This window comes from Neophocaena asiaeorientalis, unplaced genomic scaffold (assembly GCF_003031525.2).
Source record: "Neophocaena asiaeorientalis asiaeorientalis breed wild unplaced genomic scaffold, Neophocaena_asiaeorientalis_V1.1 scaffold430, whole genome shotgun sequence".
Classification (NCBI taxonomy): Eukaryota; Metazoa; Chordata; class Mammalia; order Artiodactyla; family Phocoenidae; genus Neophocaena; species Neophocaena asiaeorientalis.
The window spans coordinates 1,038,347-1,057,077 of NW_020173691.1; the positions used below are offsets into that span (position 1 = coordinate 1,038,347).

At 45.2% G+C, this 18,731-nt stretch overlaps 1 protein-coding gene and 1 non-coding gene across 2 annotated transcripts in view; one reads left to right on the forward strand and one right to left on the reverse strand.

The window, feature by feature from the left end:
• HHIPL2 (HHIP like 2) overlaps positions 1-7,216 on the forward strand; it is a 10,289-nt gene extending 3,073 nt beyond the window's left edge. The window contains 3 exon segments of the mRNA XM_024750496.1: positions 2,804-2,885; positions 6,016-6,098; positions 6,792-7,216. Of these exon segments, the coding sequence (XP_024606264.1) occupies positions 2,804-2,885; positions 6,016-6,098; positions 6,792-7,216 (590 nt within the window).
• Positions 7,217-14,241: 7,025 nt separating this feature from the next.
• Positions 14,242-14,314, reverse strand: TRNAT-UGU (transfer RNA threonine (anticodon UGU)). Its single transcript has one exon. It is a non-coding gene; the product is annotated as a tRNA-Thr (tRNA).
• Between the last annotated feature and the right edge of the window lie 4,417 nt (positions 14,315-18,731).

Genomic DNA, 18,731 nt, shown 5'->3' on the forward strand with positions numbered 1-18,731 from the left:
TGTTCTCTTTTTTTTTTTTTTTTTTTGCGGTACGCGGGCCTCTCACCTTTGTGGCCTCTTCCGTCGCGGAGCACAGGCTCCGGACGCGCAGGCCCAGTGGCCATGGCTCACAGGCCCAGCCGCTCCACGGCATGTGGGATCCTTACAGACCGGGGCTCAAACCCGTGTCCCCTGCATCTGCAGGCGGACTCTCAACACTGCGCCACCAGGGAAGCCCAGGATGAATATTTTGTAGGAGAGGATATTTTGGAAAATTTAAGCGTTCTTAATAGAGAAAAGTCTTTGTGAGTTCCAAATTGGAAGTCCAAACATACTAAAAAGTAGAGAAACCACAGGCTGGCCTGTGATGCTCAGTGGAAAGTAGATGATGTGAAAGCCACAGGCCATGGTGGGGCCCTGTCTCCTGCTGGTGCCCAAAGGAAGCTGGAGCCCCCGAGGCTGGAGACCCTTGGAGGCCACCTGCCTGGGGCCCCTGGGCTGCCACATTCTGTGGCTTGCTCCTTTTCAGGATGCCACAGAATACCCAGGTTTTGAAGGTTTGGTTTGTTGAGCTGGTAAACTTCTCGCAGGAGAAAACAAGGCAGTTTTTGAATACCACTCAAGTACATCTGGCAGACAAAACTAAGTGTCCTTGGCTGAATTGGATGGAGTGGACTTGCCAAAGTGTTCCCAAGCCAGACTTTGCCCAAGGGCAGCCCTAAAGCCAGGGAGGCTGTCTCCGAGGCAAGTTATTTTCTTCCAGAGTTGCTTGCTTTTGTGTTTTTGCAAAGAGCGATTCAGGTTTTCTGCATGTGTTATAGTCTTTCCCATTATTGACCTGTTTAGAACTCAGTATTATTTCATTATTTTACTATTAGTCACCCGCTTGAGATAAGCCACATTTTAGTTACACCAGAGCTCTGCCTTCACTGTTGCTACGGTTTATTTCCCGAGTCCTTCTAACCAACAGCTGGCACAAATAAACGAGTGAATAAATAAATGAGTGAGTGGCGGGTATGGGGCTACCCATGGCTGAGTCCTGATGGGTTGGATTTCTGAATGTCAGTCACTGAAGCACAGCCTCGGGAGGACTGGCTGAGGTCACAAAGCTTGCAGTAAATTCACATTGCATGCATTTTGCTTTACATGGCCTGTTATAGTTTTTTGCCCTAAAATACATTTTTAAAAAATGTCAGACCCTACAGATGACATTCACTTCTAGCATTGTCTTCCCCTGAAAATACATGCATGTCTAAATCTATGGCATGTTTGGAACCCAGAATTTACACCAACTGTAGTCATGTGTAGGGAATATGCAGCAATGCAGGGTTTCCAATTCTCCTTTTAGACCAGAAATTGTTTGCGTGGTTTGGAGGGACCTTTGCCCGAGGGTGACCTGTGCACATGCAGACAGTTGGTAGGCACCTCACTTATCTAATGTCAGCATCATCTTGGATGGTACCTGGGGTTTCTAATCAGAGGGGCAAACTGGCTCTAGGGAAGGGTTTGTCCTAAGTCCTCAGACCCCCTTACAAGGGGAAGGTTATACATACAGTTTGTCAATACACAAAACCAAAGTCTATTATTCGGTTGTTACCTTGTGTGTTACCTTGTTGTGTGTTACCTTGTTACCTCTGCAAAGAACATCAGTCTCACACTCGGCCGGAGGCAAACATTAGTCACTGCTCTCCACGAATTCAAGGAAGAAGATTGTTTAACTAGCTCAGAGATGTCTAAAGCTCTAGGCTTTTCCAATTTTTACCTTATTAAGACGTTTCCTTCCATAAGCTTGAGAGAGAGCTTGTGTAAAGCACACAACAGCAAGTGCATTAAACCTAGTGCGATAGCATAAAAGTTGTGTCAGGCTCACAAAACTGTCACGGTGCCAGGCTTTAGGGAACAGAGACATAAGGAAGTAAGAGGAACTGCGGATGACTGAACACTTTCTCATTTAATACCTAATAATCAGGGAGGGTATTCTTATCTCCCTTTTACAAGTGAATAAATAACACGAGCGTTACCCAGGTGGAGAGGCTGCCCAAGACAACACAGATGGTAATGGGTGCTATCAGATTTCAAACGCAGTTTTATCTACCCAAAGTTGGGCTCATAAACCCTGCACTGTCCCTCACAGGGAACCGTGAAACGAGGTGGAATGAGGTACTTACCATGAGAAGGGAGCAGTGTTTTCTGGAGTTCAAACATGAGGAAATGGGAGGAAAAAGGGGTCCCTGGTAAAAGAGGTGAGGAAGACAGTGGGTGGAGGTGATTTCTGTGGGGTGTGGAGAAGACCAAGGGGGTGCCGAGGAGTGGAGGGTGTCACAGGAAATAAGGAACCCAAGACTGAAGAAGGTGGAGCTGGAGGACACGGTGAGATGGGGGAAGGGGACTAACACAGTAAGGAAGGGGTAATAGAATGTAAAGTATCTAATAAGTGGTCCTCAGCCTGTGGCTTGCCTGTCTCTGGGCTTTACGGAGACTTCCTTATCAGTAGTGGAGAACTGGGGAGAGAGATGGAGGCTCACTGAGGTGAAGTTTCTGAAAGCAAAGAGGTGATAAATGAGAAGCCCTTTGGCTCAGGGAACATGAACAGAAACGTGCCTCTGCTGGGGGACACCCCAAGCCGGTCTGGGGGGCTGAGATGGACTTTCTCCTTGGGGAGCTCACAGACCTTGAGGCCTCACTGTCAGTCAGGATTTCAGGGACCCCTTCCTGGGGCTCACGCATTTCAGGGCCACAACCCCTGGTGATGATTTTCTGTGTGTTCAGCTGTCTTGGCCCGGCCTTGTGTCCTGTCCTTGATGGCCTGTTCCTGTTTTATCAGGGGAGCTCTACTTCCTGGCCACCTCTTACCCGAGCGCCTACACACCGCATGGATCCATTTACAAATTTGTTGACCCATCGAGGTGAGACTTGGGTTACCTTTTCTTCTCAGGTGATTGGAATTCATCTTTATCGCCATGGCAGGTCAGAAAAACAGTCCTCACTCCCCAAGAATTACCAGATATGATCAACGGAGGGTATCTTTCTTTTAGATGCAAAGCAGATTGGTCTGGGACTTCCCTGGTGGCACAGTGGTTAACACTCTGAGCTCCCAATGCAGGGGGGCCGAGTTCGATCCCTGGTCAGGGAACTAGATGTCACATGCATGCTGCAACTAAGGAGCCAGTGAGCTGCAACTAAGGAGCCCACGTGCCACAACTAAGACCCGGCGTAACCAAATAAATACATTAAAACAAAAAAAAAGTAGATCGGGCAGACAAATGTGTAGGACAATGCATCTGTAGGAATTATGGAATATTTGGGAAATGGTCTCTTTGTGGTTGGAAATGAGGATCTTGAGCCTTTCTAGGATGACTAGTCCAGACCTGTGGCTCCTGTCTTGTTTTTTTTTTTTTTTTTTAAATATGCTTCTGGAAACTTCTGTCTGGGATCATCTGACAGTGGGTGTACACCCCTGCCCACCTGAGTAGATATTGCCGCCCTATCCCATGGGCTGGTCTTTGGCACATACAGTTGGCCCTCCGTATCCATGGATTCCACGTCTGTGGATCAAAAATATTTTTAAAAATTCCAGAAAATTACAGAAAGCAAAACTTGAACTTGCCATGCCCTGGCAACTATTTATGTCATATTTACAACTAATTACATAGCAGTTATATTTATTTACAATTATTTACATAGCATTTACATTGTGTTAGGTATCACAAGTAATCTAGAGATGATTTAAAGTATATGGAGAATGCGTAGGTTATAGGCTGAACACCATACCATATTACATAAGGGACTTAAGCATCAGTGGGTTTTGGTATCTGTGAGGTCCTGGGACCAATCCCTGGGAGCTGCATCTAAAACTGTCAGGTTTCTCAGTGTCTCCACCTGATCCTTCCTGGAATTCAGTGAGAGTATTTATTCACTTGGTAGACTCTATGATGTTTAACTCTGCTTCTCTGCCCACCTTTCTCAGAGACTAACCAACCTTCAACTCATCAGGCAAAAGCCCTACTACAGCCTCCCATCTGTGAGGTTGTTGAAGGTGTGTCCGTATCTGTCCCTGGGAGAGTGATCCAGTGTATCCGTCCTCAGAGCTCTGGGCAGAGTGCGGGATTTATCTCAGGATTCTTACCCAAAGCCAGAAAGTCTCCCCATGAATCAGCTTGAAGGTAGACCTGCAGACGAAGACTTCCCTGTGAGGCGTCTGTTACCATATCCGGGGTGGTGTTCAGAGTACATTTGCTGCTGGTGAGGGCTCAGAAGCCCAGCACAGCACAGCTCCCCTTGGCAACCGGGCTTGGGTTTGGTGTTCTCAGATGTTCCCAGAAGAGACTCAGTCCCTGAGGTTGTGCCCAGGGGCTGTCCTGGTGGAGTGCAGCGTTGTCAGGGGTGAATTAGGGACTGGCTGTCCCCACTGCTAGGTCTACTCCATGCAGATCTCCTGTGCTTGAGGGATGAAGCAAACCCAGGGTCTTTAAAGTGCTTCCAGAGGCTGAAGGTGCCTGGGCGGGGAGTTTTCTGCTCTTTCTATCAACAGGTTTCCTATGTGAATCCCTTTTTCTTTCCTTTGACAGTTTCCTGATTTGGCTGGGGGATAATTTAGCTTACCTCTAGTGGCATGAGAGATCAATCATAAAGCGACTGTAAAGGCTGCTCCATGCTGAAGACACCCTTTCTCATGCACCTTTCTCTCAGTTGACATTTATGGAGTCATTTCTGTGTTGCAGGCACTGTGCTGGGTGCTGTGTGTGCAGGCTGACATTTGATGCTGACAGAATCCCAGTGAGACAGGGTAACACCCTCAATCTACAGATTAGGTAACTGAGCCTAGCTACCTTTGATCACTTGCCCGAGGTAGAGCTAGTAAGAGGTGACAGAGGATAGCAACGCATTCCTCTTTCTGGCTCAATCATTTCAGCACTACCTATTCACTTCAGTTATAATGACGACTTGAATTGTACAAACTTCTGTAGCAGTGGGTCCAGATTCTGCTCTGCTTACTTCTTTAGCCCGTCTTTGCACTAAATGCACAACCCCCCGCCTCCAGCATTCTAAGGAGCAGTTGGTTTATTTACGTATGCTTTTCCCCTTCCACCTTTTCCTTCTGCCCTTCCCTTAGAATCATAGACCCTGGATGCTGGGTTTGAATCTCAGCTTTACCACCAACTAGCCGGGAGTGTTCCTAGTCTGCAAAGTCCCTTTTGTTTCAGAAGGTGCACCCAGGGGACAACAGTTTGAGAATCAGAATACTAGGAGGCAGAGAGGCTGCCATTACTTAAGGGGCCGTGCCATGAGTATCTGAAGAGATTTTATTTAAAGGGAATCACTTTTGTATGTGCTGAGCACTGCTCTAATCGTTTTTTTAAAATCTCATTTAAAAAATAATTTAGGGCTTCCCTGGTGGCGCAGTGGTTGAGAGTCCACCTGCTGATGCAGGGGACACAGGTTCGTGCCCTGGTCCTGGAAGATCCCACATGCCGTGGAGCGGCTGGTCCTGTGAGCCATGGCCGCTGAGCCTGCGCGTCCGGAGCCTGTGCTCCGCGACGGGAGAGGCCACAGTGGTGAGAGGCCAGCGTACCACAAAAAAACAAAAACAAAAACAAACAAAAAAATAATTTAAAAAATTATATATCAATCACTTATGGTGTGCCAAGCACACAGTTCTTATTTAATCCTCCTTGTCTCCCTGTGAGGATGGGTGATATTACTTTTTCTATTTTACAGAAGCGAAAATCGAAACTTAGCAAGGTTTACTTGCCCATGGTCCCCAGGATTTGTACCCTATTCTCTCTGTTGCCAAGCCCATGCTCCAACCCCTTCACTACACTGTCCCCGAAGTGCCTCACTACAGTGTCCCTGTGATGTCCATGTCCTTTCTCCTCTCTGTCTGAGCTCATCGCAGATTTCCTGTTACATCTGTCCCATCCCTATGGATAAGGGAGGGCTGAACCCAGTTCTTGCACATGTATGCCTTTTGGTGACCGGAATTTCATGGTTCCATCTTCAGAGTCTTGTATCCTCACTTTTTCTCTCTGTTTTTAGGCAAGCACATCCAGGCAAGCGCAAGTACAAGCCAGTGCCGGTGTAAACCAAGAGTAAGCGGGTCCAGTTCAGGCCACTTGCTAGTGAGTCCCTCTCTGTCTTTAGGCTCAGGCCTTGGCATCCAAGTGCCGGCACAGTGCCATCTGCAAACAACGGCAATCCCGGGGTGGCAGGTCTTATTTTCTCACCTAAGGCTTATCCTCTGGCTGAGGACTATTACCTGTGGTCTGTATGTCTCCTCTGTGTACCAGGGTGAGAGGTGGCAGCACCTCCTTCTGCTGTGACCTGCTGTCATTCATTCTTTCATTCATTTGTTCGTTCATTCATTTAGTACTTACTTTGTGGCAGTCCCTGTGCCAATCCCTGAGGATACAGCAGTGAACCTGACCTGTAGGAGTCTAGAATCAAAGGAGAGGAGGGCATGTAGTGCAGGCAAATGAAGAAATAAATATAGCATTGAGGTTCTGGCTAGAAGCATGCCCAGGGGACTGAGAAGGCCCTCAGAGTGAGAACCTCTTCCTCCCGAGAGGGTAGTCAGGGAAGACTTACAGGGGAGGGACAGTATCTTCAGGGAACTATTCTAGAGCCATGCATCTCTGGAGTGATCCCATTACAAAAGTAATCTATTTAGATCAAGGCCAGGGAATTAAACATATTAACTTCGAAAGAATTTATATTCAAGAACCCTCAAGTGGGCATAGGCTTCCTGGGCGGCACTTCCCTTCGAACTACTTTCCAGAACTAATATTTCTCCTAAATAAACGCTTGTTTCCCAGAAATGGTCTTGGACTTGCTAAAGAAGAAGTCCGAGGAAGCTGCTAGGAAACTGTCCAATGCAACTTTAGCTTCCAGTCCAGACCGGGCCTCATCTCAGAAAGGCTCCTCCAAGAAGCCGGCTTCTCCCACAAGCAGCGGGAAGACGTTTCCAAGGTCTGGTGCAAAGCAGAGAGCTAGAGCGTGGTCCCCAGGCCCCCAGGGGAAGAGAAAGAAGAGCCCGAGATGCCCCCGAGGCAGAGGCAGCCAGTCGGCACAGTGGAGGCGAGCTGGCAGAAGTGTCCCTCTGCCTCTTCGGTCACGGTGGCAGGTCAGGGGACGAGTGCCCAGAGAACCACCTTGCCACGCGGAAGCTGCTACTGCTGAAGGTGACCTTAGACGCATGGGAAGCCAGGGGTGGAGGTGGGAACCGGCGGAGAGAGCTTGATTTAGGCGGCATGGTTGTCCTGTCCACGGGAATTTTTCCATCTAAACGGATGCTCCTTGTCTGCTTCTGCGGGGAGACCAAACCCCATGTTGCCAGGGCACCTGGCTACTCATGTGCACTAGTCTGTAAACCTGCTTGGAATTCCACTGTGTGTTTATGTTTTGCTTTGTAAATGCCTTTGACCTAAGGTAGTAAATCAACACTTGCTCCAATAGACAAGCTTCTTTGAGCTTGGAGAGCCCCTCTAAAATGGTCATCTTCTTTGCCCCCTTTAAAGATCAGGGTCTGAATAAGGTTAGGTCCTGTTCTGTACCTCCAGTGCCTACTATTTTGCCCTGGCAAATAGCATAATAAACGTGACTACTTTTTGCATACCTACTGTGTGCTAAGTTCATATGTTATATTATCTGAAACCTCAAAACCTTGCTTCTTATGTGTTGCCATATAATTTATGTTGAAGGTGAGGGAAGTGAGGCTTGGTGAGGTTAAGCCATGTGCCCTAGACCACAGCAGCCAGGGAGCAAGGAATTGTTCAGCTGGACTTGAGCCAATGCCCCTGTCAACCTCCGGTGAACTTGCCTCCCTGGAGGGGCCTCAATGAGGGTTGGTAGCTTTTAACCAGGTATTTGAGGAATGAGAGGGCTAAGAGAGGAAATGACCCCTGTCTTCAAGAAGTTCTCCAAATTGTGCAAAGCATCCAGAACGGTATAGGCAATTTGACTTAAGCAGAACGAAAACAAAAATGCCCGGGTTGTTAAGGACTTTTAGAGGTCACGTGATCCTTGCTTTAGATGAGATTGGACATATCCTGGACAGGTTATTTTAGACTTCCAAAGAAGTAGATTCCATTTTGTTTCTTTAGCAAACTCCATTTGTAGGGTAACCTAACCTAATCTAAATACACCAAGCTTCTCTGATTCTCTTCCTCTTGCTTTCTCTTTATTAACGATGCAAAACACTGGTCATCACTTTCTGAAGATCATTTTTAGATCATCTCTTATCTACCTTCCTTTGCCCTGTCTCATGGTTTTGCTTTTCTTTACTTTTGCCTACCTTTGTAGCTCTTATGAACACTCTAGTTGACTGAAAAAAATCGCACAATCTAAAAGTTGAGAATTATACTTTATTTGGCAGACTTACTGAGGACTATAGCACAGGATAGCAGCCTCTCAGTTAGCTCCCAGGGGCTGTTCCAAAGAGGTAAGGGAGGAGCCAGGATATATGGGAGTTTTTGCTGAAAACAAACAGACAAACAAACAAACAAACAACATGTGGTTGAACATCAAAAGATTAATGCTAATCACAACAAAGAGACATTTCAAGTTAAAGATCTTAGTGCTCTTCTATGTATGGGAAGATGCAAGAGTCTGGGCTCACTGAAATTATTCCTTAGGTATGCATCTGAACTCTCTAGAGCCAGTCTCCTGTTTTTCTCCATCCTGAATTCTCCTCAGGGTGCACTGTCAGGGGAGGCTGCAGTGGCTGATGGCTTATAGCCACAACACCCTTTGTTTACTGAAATGGCAGGCGACATTCTCTGTACACACTCTCCAGGATAGAAATGAACTTCAGGGTCTGACCTACCCTGATATTTTACAGTTTTAGCTTCTCAGATGAAGATATCAACATAAAGATGGGAGGGCTTACACCCTGCATCATTTTGTTGAAAGATGGCTGAAAATCCTGGTGCAGTTCAGGGAGACTGGATCTAACCTCTGGAAAGAATATATGAGCTCACTCTGTCTCATTTTTTTCCTGTACAATCTTTCTTCAAAGATGTGTGGCAAAAGTAGGGTCTGGCCCTATTTCATGAATATAAATGCAAAAATCCTCAACAAAATATTAGCAAACTGAATCCAGCAATACATAAGAAGGATCGTACAACATGATCAAGTTGGATTCATTCCAGAGTTGTAAGGATGGTTCAACATATGGAAATCAATCAATGTGATCTAACAAAAGAAAAGACAAAACCATATGATTTTCTCAATAGGTACAGAAAAAGCATTTGATAAAATTCAGCATCCATTCATGATAACAACTCTCACCAAAGTGGGTAGAGGGAACATATCTCAACAAAAGCCATGTATGACAAACCCACAGCCAACATGATACTCAATGGCGAAAAGCTGAAAGCCTTCCTGCTAAATTCAGGAACATGACAAGGATGCCCACTCTCACCACTTCTATTTAACATAGTATTGGAAGTTCTAGCCACAGCAATCAGACAAGAGAAACAAATAAAATGTATCCAAATTGGAAGGGAAGAGGTAAAATTGTCATTATTTGCAGATGACATGGTCCTCTATATAGAGAACCCTAAAGACTCCACGCAAAAACTATTAGAACTAATAAATGAATTCAGCAAGGTAGCAGGATACAAGATTAATTCACAGAAATCTGTTGTATTTAACACTAGCAATGAAATATCAGAAAGAGAAAGTAAAAAAAAACCAAACTGTTTAAAATTGTGTTAAAAACAAACAAACAAACCTAGGAATAAACTCAACCAAGGAGGTGAAAGACCTATATGTTGAAAACTTTAAAACATTGATAAAGAAAATTGAAGATGATTCAAGAAATGGAAAGATATCCCATGCTCTTGAATTGGAAGAATTAATATTGTTAAAATGGCCATACTACCCAAAGCAATTTACAGATTTAATGTGATCGCTATCGAAATAACCATGATGCTTTTCTCAGAACTAGAATAAATAATCCTAAAATTTATATGGAACCACAAAAGGCCCAGAATTACCAAACCAATCCTGAGGAAAAAGAACAAAGCTGGAGGTATAACCCTCCTAAACATCAGACAATACTACAAAGCTGCAGTAATCAAAACAGTGTGGTATTAGCACAAATCAGACATATAGATTGATGGAATGGAATAGAAAGCCCAGAAATAAATTTACTTACCTATGGTCAATTAAGCTATGACAAAGGAGGCAAGAATACACAATGGAGAAAAGACAGTCTCTTCAGCAAGTGTTGGGAAAACTGGACAGCTCTATGTAACTCAATGAAATTAGAACACACCCTCACATCATACACAAAAATAAACTTGAAATAGTTCAAAGACCTAAATATAAGACATGACATCATAAAACTGCAAGAAGAGAACATAGGCGAAACATTCTCTGACATAAGTCATGGCAATATTTTCTTAGCTCAGTTTCCCTAGGCAAAAGCATTAAAAGCAAAAATTAAAAAATGGGGCCTAATCTAACTTAAAAGCTTTTGCACAGCAAAGGAAACCATCAACAAAACTAAAAGACAACCTATGAAATGGGAGAAAATATTTGCAAATTATGTGATTGACAAGGGGTTAATATCCAGAATATACAAACAGTTCACACAACTCAATATCAAAAAAACAAACAATCCAATCAAAAAATGGGAAGAAGACCTAAACAGACATTTCTCCAAAGAAGACATACAGATGGCCAACAGGCATATGAAAAGATGCTCAACATCGCTTATTATTAGAGAACTGCAAATCAAAACTACAATGAGGTATCACCTCACACTGGTTATTAAAAAGTCTACAATAATAAATGCTGGAGAGGATGTGGAGAAAAGGGAACCTTCTTACACTGTTGGTAGGAATGTAAATTGGTGCAACCGCTATGGATAACAGTGTGGAGGTTTCTTAGAAAACTAAAAACAAAGTTACGATATGATCCAGCAATCCCATTCCTGAGCATATACCCAGAAAAGATGAAAACTCTAATTGGAAAGACACATGCACCCCAATATTCATAGCATCACTATTTACAATAACCAAGACATGGAAACAACCCAAGTGCCCATCAACAGACAATTGGTTTAAGGAGATGTGATATATATATATATATATATATATACATATATATGTATACAGACACACATATTGGAATATTATTGGAATAATGGAATATTACTCAGCCATAAAAAATGAAATATTGCCATTTACAGCAACATATATATATATGAGTGTGTGTGTGTGTGTGTGTGTATGTATACACACACATACACACAATGGACTATTAGTCATAAAAAAGAATGAAATATTGCCATTTGCAGCAATGTGAATGGACCTTGAGAATATTATACTAAGTGAAGTTAGGCAGAGAAAGACAAATATTATATGATATCACTTATACATGGAATCTAAAAAAATAATACAAGTGAATCTATATATAAAACAGAAACAGATTGCAGACACAGAAAACAAACTTATGGTCACCAAAGGGAAAAGAAGGTGGGGAGGGATAAATTAGAGTATGGGATTAACAGATACAAATTGCTATACATAAAATAGATAAGCAACAAGGATTTACGTATAACACAGACGACTATATTCCATATCTTGTAATAACCTATAATGGAAAACAATCTGAAAAAAATGTATATATATAACTGAATCACTTTGCTGTACACCTGAAACTAACACAGTATTGTAAGTCAACTATACTTCAATTAAAAAAAAAAAGGCTCTGGCCTGGAAGTGGGTTTTTTTGGTCATGCTTTTATTTAATTTAATGAATTTATTTATTTGGCCATGCTGGGCAGCTTGTGGGATCTTAGTTCCCCAACAAGGGATTGAACCTGCACCCTCAGCAGTGAAAGAGCAGAGTCCTAAACATTGGAAAGTGTTTTGAGCCCTGAGAGAAAGGTGCTCAGAATTCATCTGTTAAAGTAGAGGACCACATCCATCAAATTCAAGGCTTTCTGAACACAGCTTTTCAACAGGAGGATAGCGGGTCTAGAGAAGGGCACTGAACAGGTACCCTGAAATGCTGGGAACCTGGGGGAGAGGCAGGGTATTCCTCTCCGGCAAAGTGGCTTTATTTTTTGGAAGGTGGCTGGCAATGCCCGTGAACTTTCATGAAGGGGTAGGACTGTGAGAAAACAACCACTAGGTCACAGCCAACATGTATTCAACTTCCTTAGAGCCTGAGGAGTTGAAAGGTTCAGAAAAATGCACGCATGCATGTGCTTGTTCTTTATAGAAACCGGCAGGAGGGGGTGAAGGGGATGAAACATGAGGGCTGGGAATGGCTGGAGGGAGACGGGACTGGATTGCATCTTTTTCTTACTAACTCTGTTACTTGATGACCACGTAAAGCCAGGGTAAGGAGTCTTGGTATTAAGGTATTTGAGGATCTGAAATGGCTTTGCAAAAAGGCATTCAGCGCCAGTGAAATGATGCCCCTTATGTGATAATTATGTATATTTTTCCTGCATAAATGGGGCCTATTTCCTGAAGGCACTCTGACCACTTGTCTCCCAGCACTCCTAGCAGCAGATATCCAGACCATAGAAGGGCAAAATAACCAACAAAAGCATGTGTGTTTTTCCAGAGCTAAAATCTTGCAAGCCAAGGTAGAAATTCTTACAGTTACATCATTCTCAAAACTAACGCACTTTAAGAAATACATTCTCTTAATGGACTTCAGGACACCATGGGGTAGGGGGAGGGTAAGCCAGGACGAAATGAGAGAGTGGCATGGACATATATACACTACCAAATGTAAAATAGACAGCTAGTGGGAAGCAGCCACATAGCACAGGGAGATCAGCTGGTGCTTTGTGACCATCTAGAGGGGTGGGATAGGGAGGGTGGGAGGGAGACGCAAGAGGGAAGAGATATGGGGATATATGTATATGTATAGCTGATTCACTTTGTTATAAAGCAGAAACTAACACACCATTGTAAAGCAATTATACTCCAATAAAGGTGTTAGAAAACAAAAACAAAAACATTCTCTTGTTCTTTGTGGAGTTTTAGATTACGTTGGGGAGATATGTGATTTCATTTCAACCAATGCCATGCTTACTGCTTGCCAGGCACAGTACTGGCTCTGGGAGACCCAGAGATGAAAGGTTTACCTGGTGTGAGCACGGGTTAAGAATTAACCTTGAACTCAAGGTCACAGGACCCTGGCTCCTTGAACCCACATCATCCAACAGAAATATGAGAGCTGCAAATGGGAGCCACACATGTAATTAAAATTTTTCTAGTAGCCACATTAAAAAAATAGGTAAATTTAATGTATTTATTTTAATTAATCCAATATATTACAGTATAATCGTTTCAATATGTAATCAATTAAAAATTACTAATGGGACAGTTCACTTTTTTTTTTGGTACTAAATTTTCTAAATCCAATGTGTGTGTATTTTATTCTTTCAGCACATCTCAATCCGGAATATCCACGTTTCAGGCACTCAGTGGCCACATGTGGCTAGTGGCTACTTTACAGACAATCCTTTATCAAGAAATCCTGGGTGGAGAGAATTCATTTATTCAGAAAAGGCTCTCGTGACCCTACTGTCACGCGACATTCTGGAATTCAGGGAAAAAACGGAGAAATGAAACCGGTTGCAAAACTTGGCTTCCCAAACCGCCCGAGACTATTTTTATGAATCGCTCCCCCTTCCTCTCGAAGGGGGCAGGACCTTGGAGCCAGGCTGGGCTCCGAAGCCAGGGCTGCCACGTGTCATCACAGCGCGGGCCTCAGTCCAGGCCACGCTGGCCATTCTCTGAGCCCCGGGAATAGTGTCGGAAGGTGCACTCGCCGGCCGGGAACAGGAGAGTGGGAGCCTGGCCACAGCGCCGCCCGCCGGCCTCGTGGCGTAACTGCAAGCGCAGCACCGCCTCCGCGCGCCCCGCGCGCCCCGCCGGAGGTCGAGTTCCCAGCGCCGGTCGCCCCTTTTCCTTTTGTAACTCAGTGCTGGGGGTCTGCAGGGCGTTGAAAACTAGCCGGTGGAGCCTCGCGCCTCCTTTTTGCCGGTTCTTGGGCCGCAGGTCCGGGTAGCGCTAGGTCGCAGAGGACCGCTTTTCTTTTCTTTTTCCTGCTCTTTGTTGCATTCCAGGATTTTCTCTTCCGGGTCACTTCTAAAGCACAGTAAGGATGCTCATGATTTGCATTTCAGGAGTAACTTTTAATCCTGCCAGAAGTAACGTTTTCAGAAATCACTTTGCATTTTGGTGGGTGTTTACACAGGACGATTTTTAAAAAATAGCACGAATGAACACGAGGCCCCAGCGAGGATCGAACTCGCGACCCCTGGTTTACAAGACCAGTGCTCTAACCACTGAGCTATGGAGCCTGCCTTCTATCTGCACTTCTCTAGTTCAGGGACATTGGAAGCAGCATTGCTTTCTGGCAGTCTGAAACTGACCCTGTGCATCCTCTATCAGTGACAATTATAAAGACAACATAATAAGTAGAAAAAAGCCCAGTCTCAAAATTTTATGATTACAAAATACTAAATCATACCTACGATAAGTTATGCATACAGATAAGTGCTGGAAGGGAAAATGCAAAAATGAAATAATGTTCCGACGACGTTATGAGTGGTACCTTTACGTCTTAAAAAATTCTCCAATCTAGTGTTTATATGACAAATTGTATCAAGTTTTGCACTTATAAGGAAGTTGTGGGGGGTGTCTTTGGTTCTTATAAATTAAATAAGTTATTGATTATCGATGAATTAATTGATTCAACACATTTATTAATTACATACTATTAGACATTAGAGTGAATAAGTAAAGCTCTGTCCCTGCTCTTTTTTTAATGATTGGGATCATGAAACGATGCCTTATTTCCTTTTGCTTAATTAACTCTTTACTGAGGGGATGAAATTATGCCCGCAGCATGACCCGTCACCGCGCGAAGGAGGATGGTGGTCACCCGCTCGCAGTGGTCTGCAGGCTTCTCTCCCTCACCTTCTTCAGGTGTCTGCTCACATTCCGTTTCTCAACAAGACACCCACCCCCTGCCCCTTTAAAGCTGCACTGTTCTCCTTACCCTGCCCTTTTGCCCCATGCTACTTAGCTTTCTTTCCTTCTAGATAATGTGCTTATTATTATTATTATTATTTGCGGTACGCGGGCCTCTCACTGTTGTGGCCTCTCCCGTTGCGGAGCACAGGCTCCGGACGCGCAGGCTCAGCGGCCATGGCCCACGGGCCCAGCTGCTCCGCGGCACGTGGGATCCTCCCGGACCGGGGCACGAACCCTTGTCCCCTGCATCGGAAGGTGGACTCTCAACCACTGCGCCACCAGGGAAGCCCTGCGCTTAATATTATGTCTATTATTCTCTCCAGGTTAGGATGTTCCTTCTTTGAGGCCAAGGGTTTTTGTTTTATTCCCCGCTGTATTCCCAGCATCTAGAATAGTGTCTAGCATACAGTAGGTGCTCAATAAATGCTGAATGAATGACATCTACGATGATGTTCATTTTGTGAGCCAGGAGAAATCAGGGAGACGTTTTGGGAGGTGTCGTGTCATCATTTTCCTTTACTTCCACTTCCACAGCCTCTCCATACAAGTTGGAAATTTTAACACCCTTTAGTTTCCTCGGCCTATCGGATTTTCTTATTGTCCTGTTTCCCCGCCCTTTGCTCTGAGATTGATTGGCCTATTGCGAGGCTTTCCTCCTCCCTCTGCTCCAGGAGCCTCCAGGGGCTTCTCATTGTTCTAAGGATAAAGGGCAAACTCCTCGGGTAGTTTCATTGTTTGCATACAAACTTCTCCTCCCTCTCAAGCAAGCCTAGGAAACCCCTCCATTTCTCATTTTACGTGGCTTCTTCTGCTTGTAACATCTTAGCCTGATTTTAATGTCTCACGTCATCTTGCCAAAAGCACCAAGAACTGGCTTATTTTCCATCTGAGGTGATTTTGAGGAGTGCATTTGTTTCTAGCCCTGGCAAAATACCAAACACGGTGGGGCTTAAACAATAGAAACGCATTGTCTTACAGTTCTGGAGGCCACAAGTCCAAATTCAAGGTGTTGGCAGGGTTGTTTCCTTCCGAGGGTTTTGAGGAAGGATCCCACCCAGGCCTCTCTCCTTGGCTTGTAGATGGCTGTCCTCTCCCAGTGTCTCTTTCCTCTATATGCGTCCATTTCTGTGTTCAAATTTCCCTTTTTATAAGGACACCAGTTATGTTGGATTAGGATCCACCCTAGTGATCTCACTTTAACTTGATTACCTCTGTAAAGACTCTGTCTCCAAACAGGCCACATTGTGAGGTACTGGGGGTTAAGACTGCCACATGAGAATTTTGAGGGGACACAAGTTAACCTGTAACAAGTAGATCAGGCATTGAATCAAGGCAGCAGCAAGGCATCCCTCCATTCTCTTGATCCCATGCTGCTTCTGGCCAGTGGGAGCTTCACTAGCGATTTTCACCTGCATCAGCCTTCCCCACAGCCCTGGTGAAGAGGATCTGCAGGCAGCCGCGGGTGGGATGTGATGGAAAAATGGACCCTCTCCTCTCAACTCAAACTTCTGAACTGTAGGATGAAGGACAGGATGAAAGATCAGTAGGGTGGGCATCCTATAAAGACTGTAATTTGCTCATAAGTAACACGGCATTAGAGGACCATGTCTGGGAGGGTTTTATATTTAATTTTATATCCCTTCCTCCTTCTCTTGACCCCCTCCATCGAGCCCTAGCTCAAGCCCTTTCACCACCTGTAAAATGGAGGCCATCATTCTGGCTCTATCTCAGAGCACTTTGGGGGATTCAACACAGTTGTGAACTTGACAGTGGTCAGAGATTGTGAAGTGCCAGATACAAACATGATAGGCGTTGTTCTTCATAGGCTGAACATCTCCCCCTAGTCTGTGGTTGACCCAGAGCAGAACATCTCAGGGGGAGATTCCGGCTTGAGGCACTGGGAGCAGGGAAGGCCTCCAAGGTCCAATTTGGGTGAAGGGAGAGGAGGACATGGAAACAGAAGTCCCTCAACTATGCTGTGTTTGTTTTTTTTTTTTTCTGTAAGACAGCAGTCTGCATGGCAGTTTGCTTTGCTTGCCGTCACCCACAAGCTCTCCTTTCTCTCCAGCTGTGCAGGGCTGAGTCACCTGCATCCGGGAGGTGGGGAAGTAGGACGGAGGTCAGCTCTCCACCCACCTGGGGCAGCGGCTCTGCTGCACTGTCCTTGGCATCACTGTTCCTGCATCCGCTGTCCTGGGAGCAGGCCTTATTCTATCCCATCCAAAATCAGGTGAGGATGTGAGGTGTAAGGGTCAGGGGGGACTTTCAAGTTTATGTAGCCTGCGCTTCATTTTGAAGATGAGGAAGTTTGGCCCCGGGAGGGGAAGGGGCTGACGTCCAAGATGAAAGGTAGGCTCTTCAGTGGGGACCCGAGGGCCAGGATGTGAAGAGAGGGAGGAAATTGGAGGGTCCTCCCTGGGATCTGGTCCCTCTGTACACCCACCCACAAGTGATCTAGGGGTGTGGGGTGGGAATAGGACCCCTTAGCTGGGAGAACCCCAGAGTCTGGGCTTGGAGAGAGAGAGGAACAACACTAAAGAAGGGGAGGGGCAGGAAGCCGAGGACCCTATTGCTTTATAAACCCAACACAGATTCACAAGTGGAAGTGACAGCAGTTAGGGACTGTGGCCCCATGTCTCAGGAAGCATAGAGCATACAGGGTTGTCTAGTTACAGGAGATTCAAAATGAGCAGAATAGGAATCCCTGCCATCCAGGTTTCCATTTAGTGCTAGAGAGGAGGGATAAATAGCCGAGTGCATTGCAATGTTCTTGGTGTCCAGTGAAGCTGGCTGCCTGGCCCAGGTGTCTGAACTCTGACCCGCACCTCCCCCCCACCCCCAGGTTGATAGGAACTCAGGACACAGGAGGGGCTCAGGGGCTCAGAATCTGGGATGCTGGGGTCAGGGACCCTGAGTCCTAGATGACCCTCTCCTCTATTTGCCCAGACCCTTGGTGGGAGGGGCTGTAGCATCCTCTAGAATGACTCAGGGCACACAGCTCTTCTCAACAACCCGGACCCATACCGCTTCCAGCTGTCAAGAGTTCAGAAAAAAAAACAGAAGTAAAACCAATGAATCACTGAAGCAGTAAATAGTAAGTGTGTTGTTCACGCACCGAAAAGATGGTTTGCAAATGGGGAGCACTGAAACCGAACCATGTTATGAGGCTCCAAGGAATATTGCTATAGAGCAGCTTATAGAGTGTGGAGTCCGTGACTGTTGATTCTTCACAGCGATTGGTTACAGTATTAGAATTGTTTACAATATTAGAATTTTCTGAAATGAAAAAGAATTGGTTTCTTGGTTACCTCGTATCAGTTTTGGGGAACAGTTTATGTTTTGCTTCTGATTTTCAGCAGCATAAGGAAGAAGTGATCTAGGTCAAGTTAACCTTTTGCTTGTTTTGCAAAAGAAGCTAAATTAAGCTTTGCTTGTATAACTAAACTGGTCTTGTCTGCTCAGGGACTTTGTGAGTCTGGTCTCTGTGTTTGAATTTTTATTTATTTATTTATTTTTTTGCGGTACGCGGGCCTCTGACTGTTGTGGCCTCTCCTGTTGCGGAGCACAGGCTCCGGACGCGCAGGCTCAGCGGCCACGGCTCACGGGCCCAGCCGCTCCGCGGCACGTGGGATCCTCCCGGACCGGGGCACAAACCTGTGTCCCCTGCACCGGCAGGCGGATTCTCAACCACTGCGCCACCAGGGAAGCCCTGTGTTTGATTTTAACAGGCCAGATGCGTCC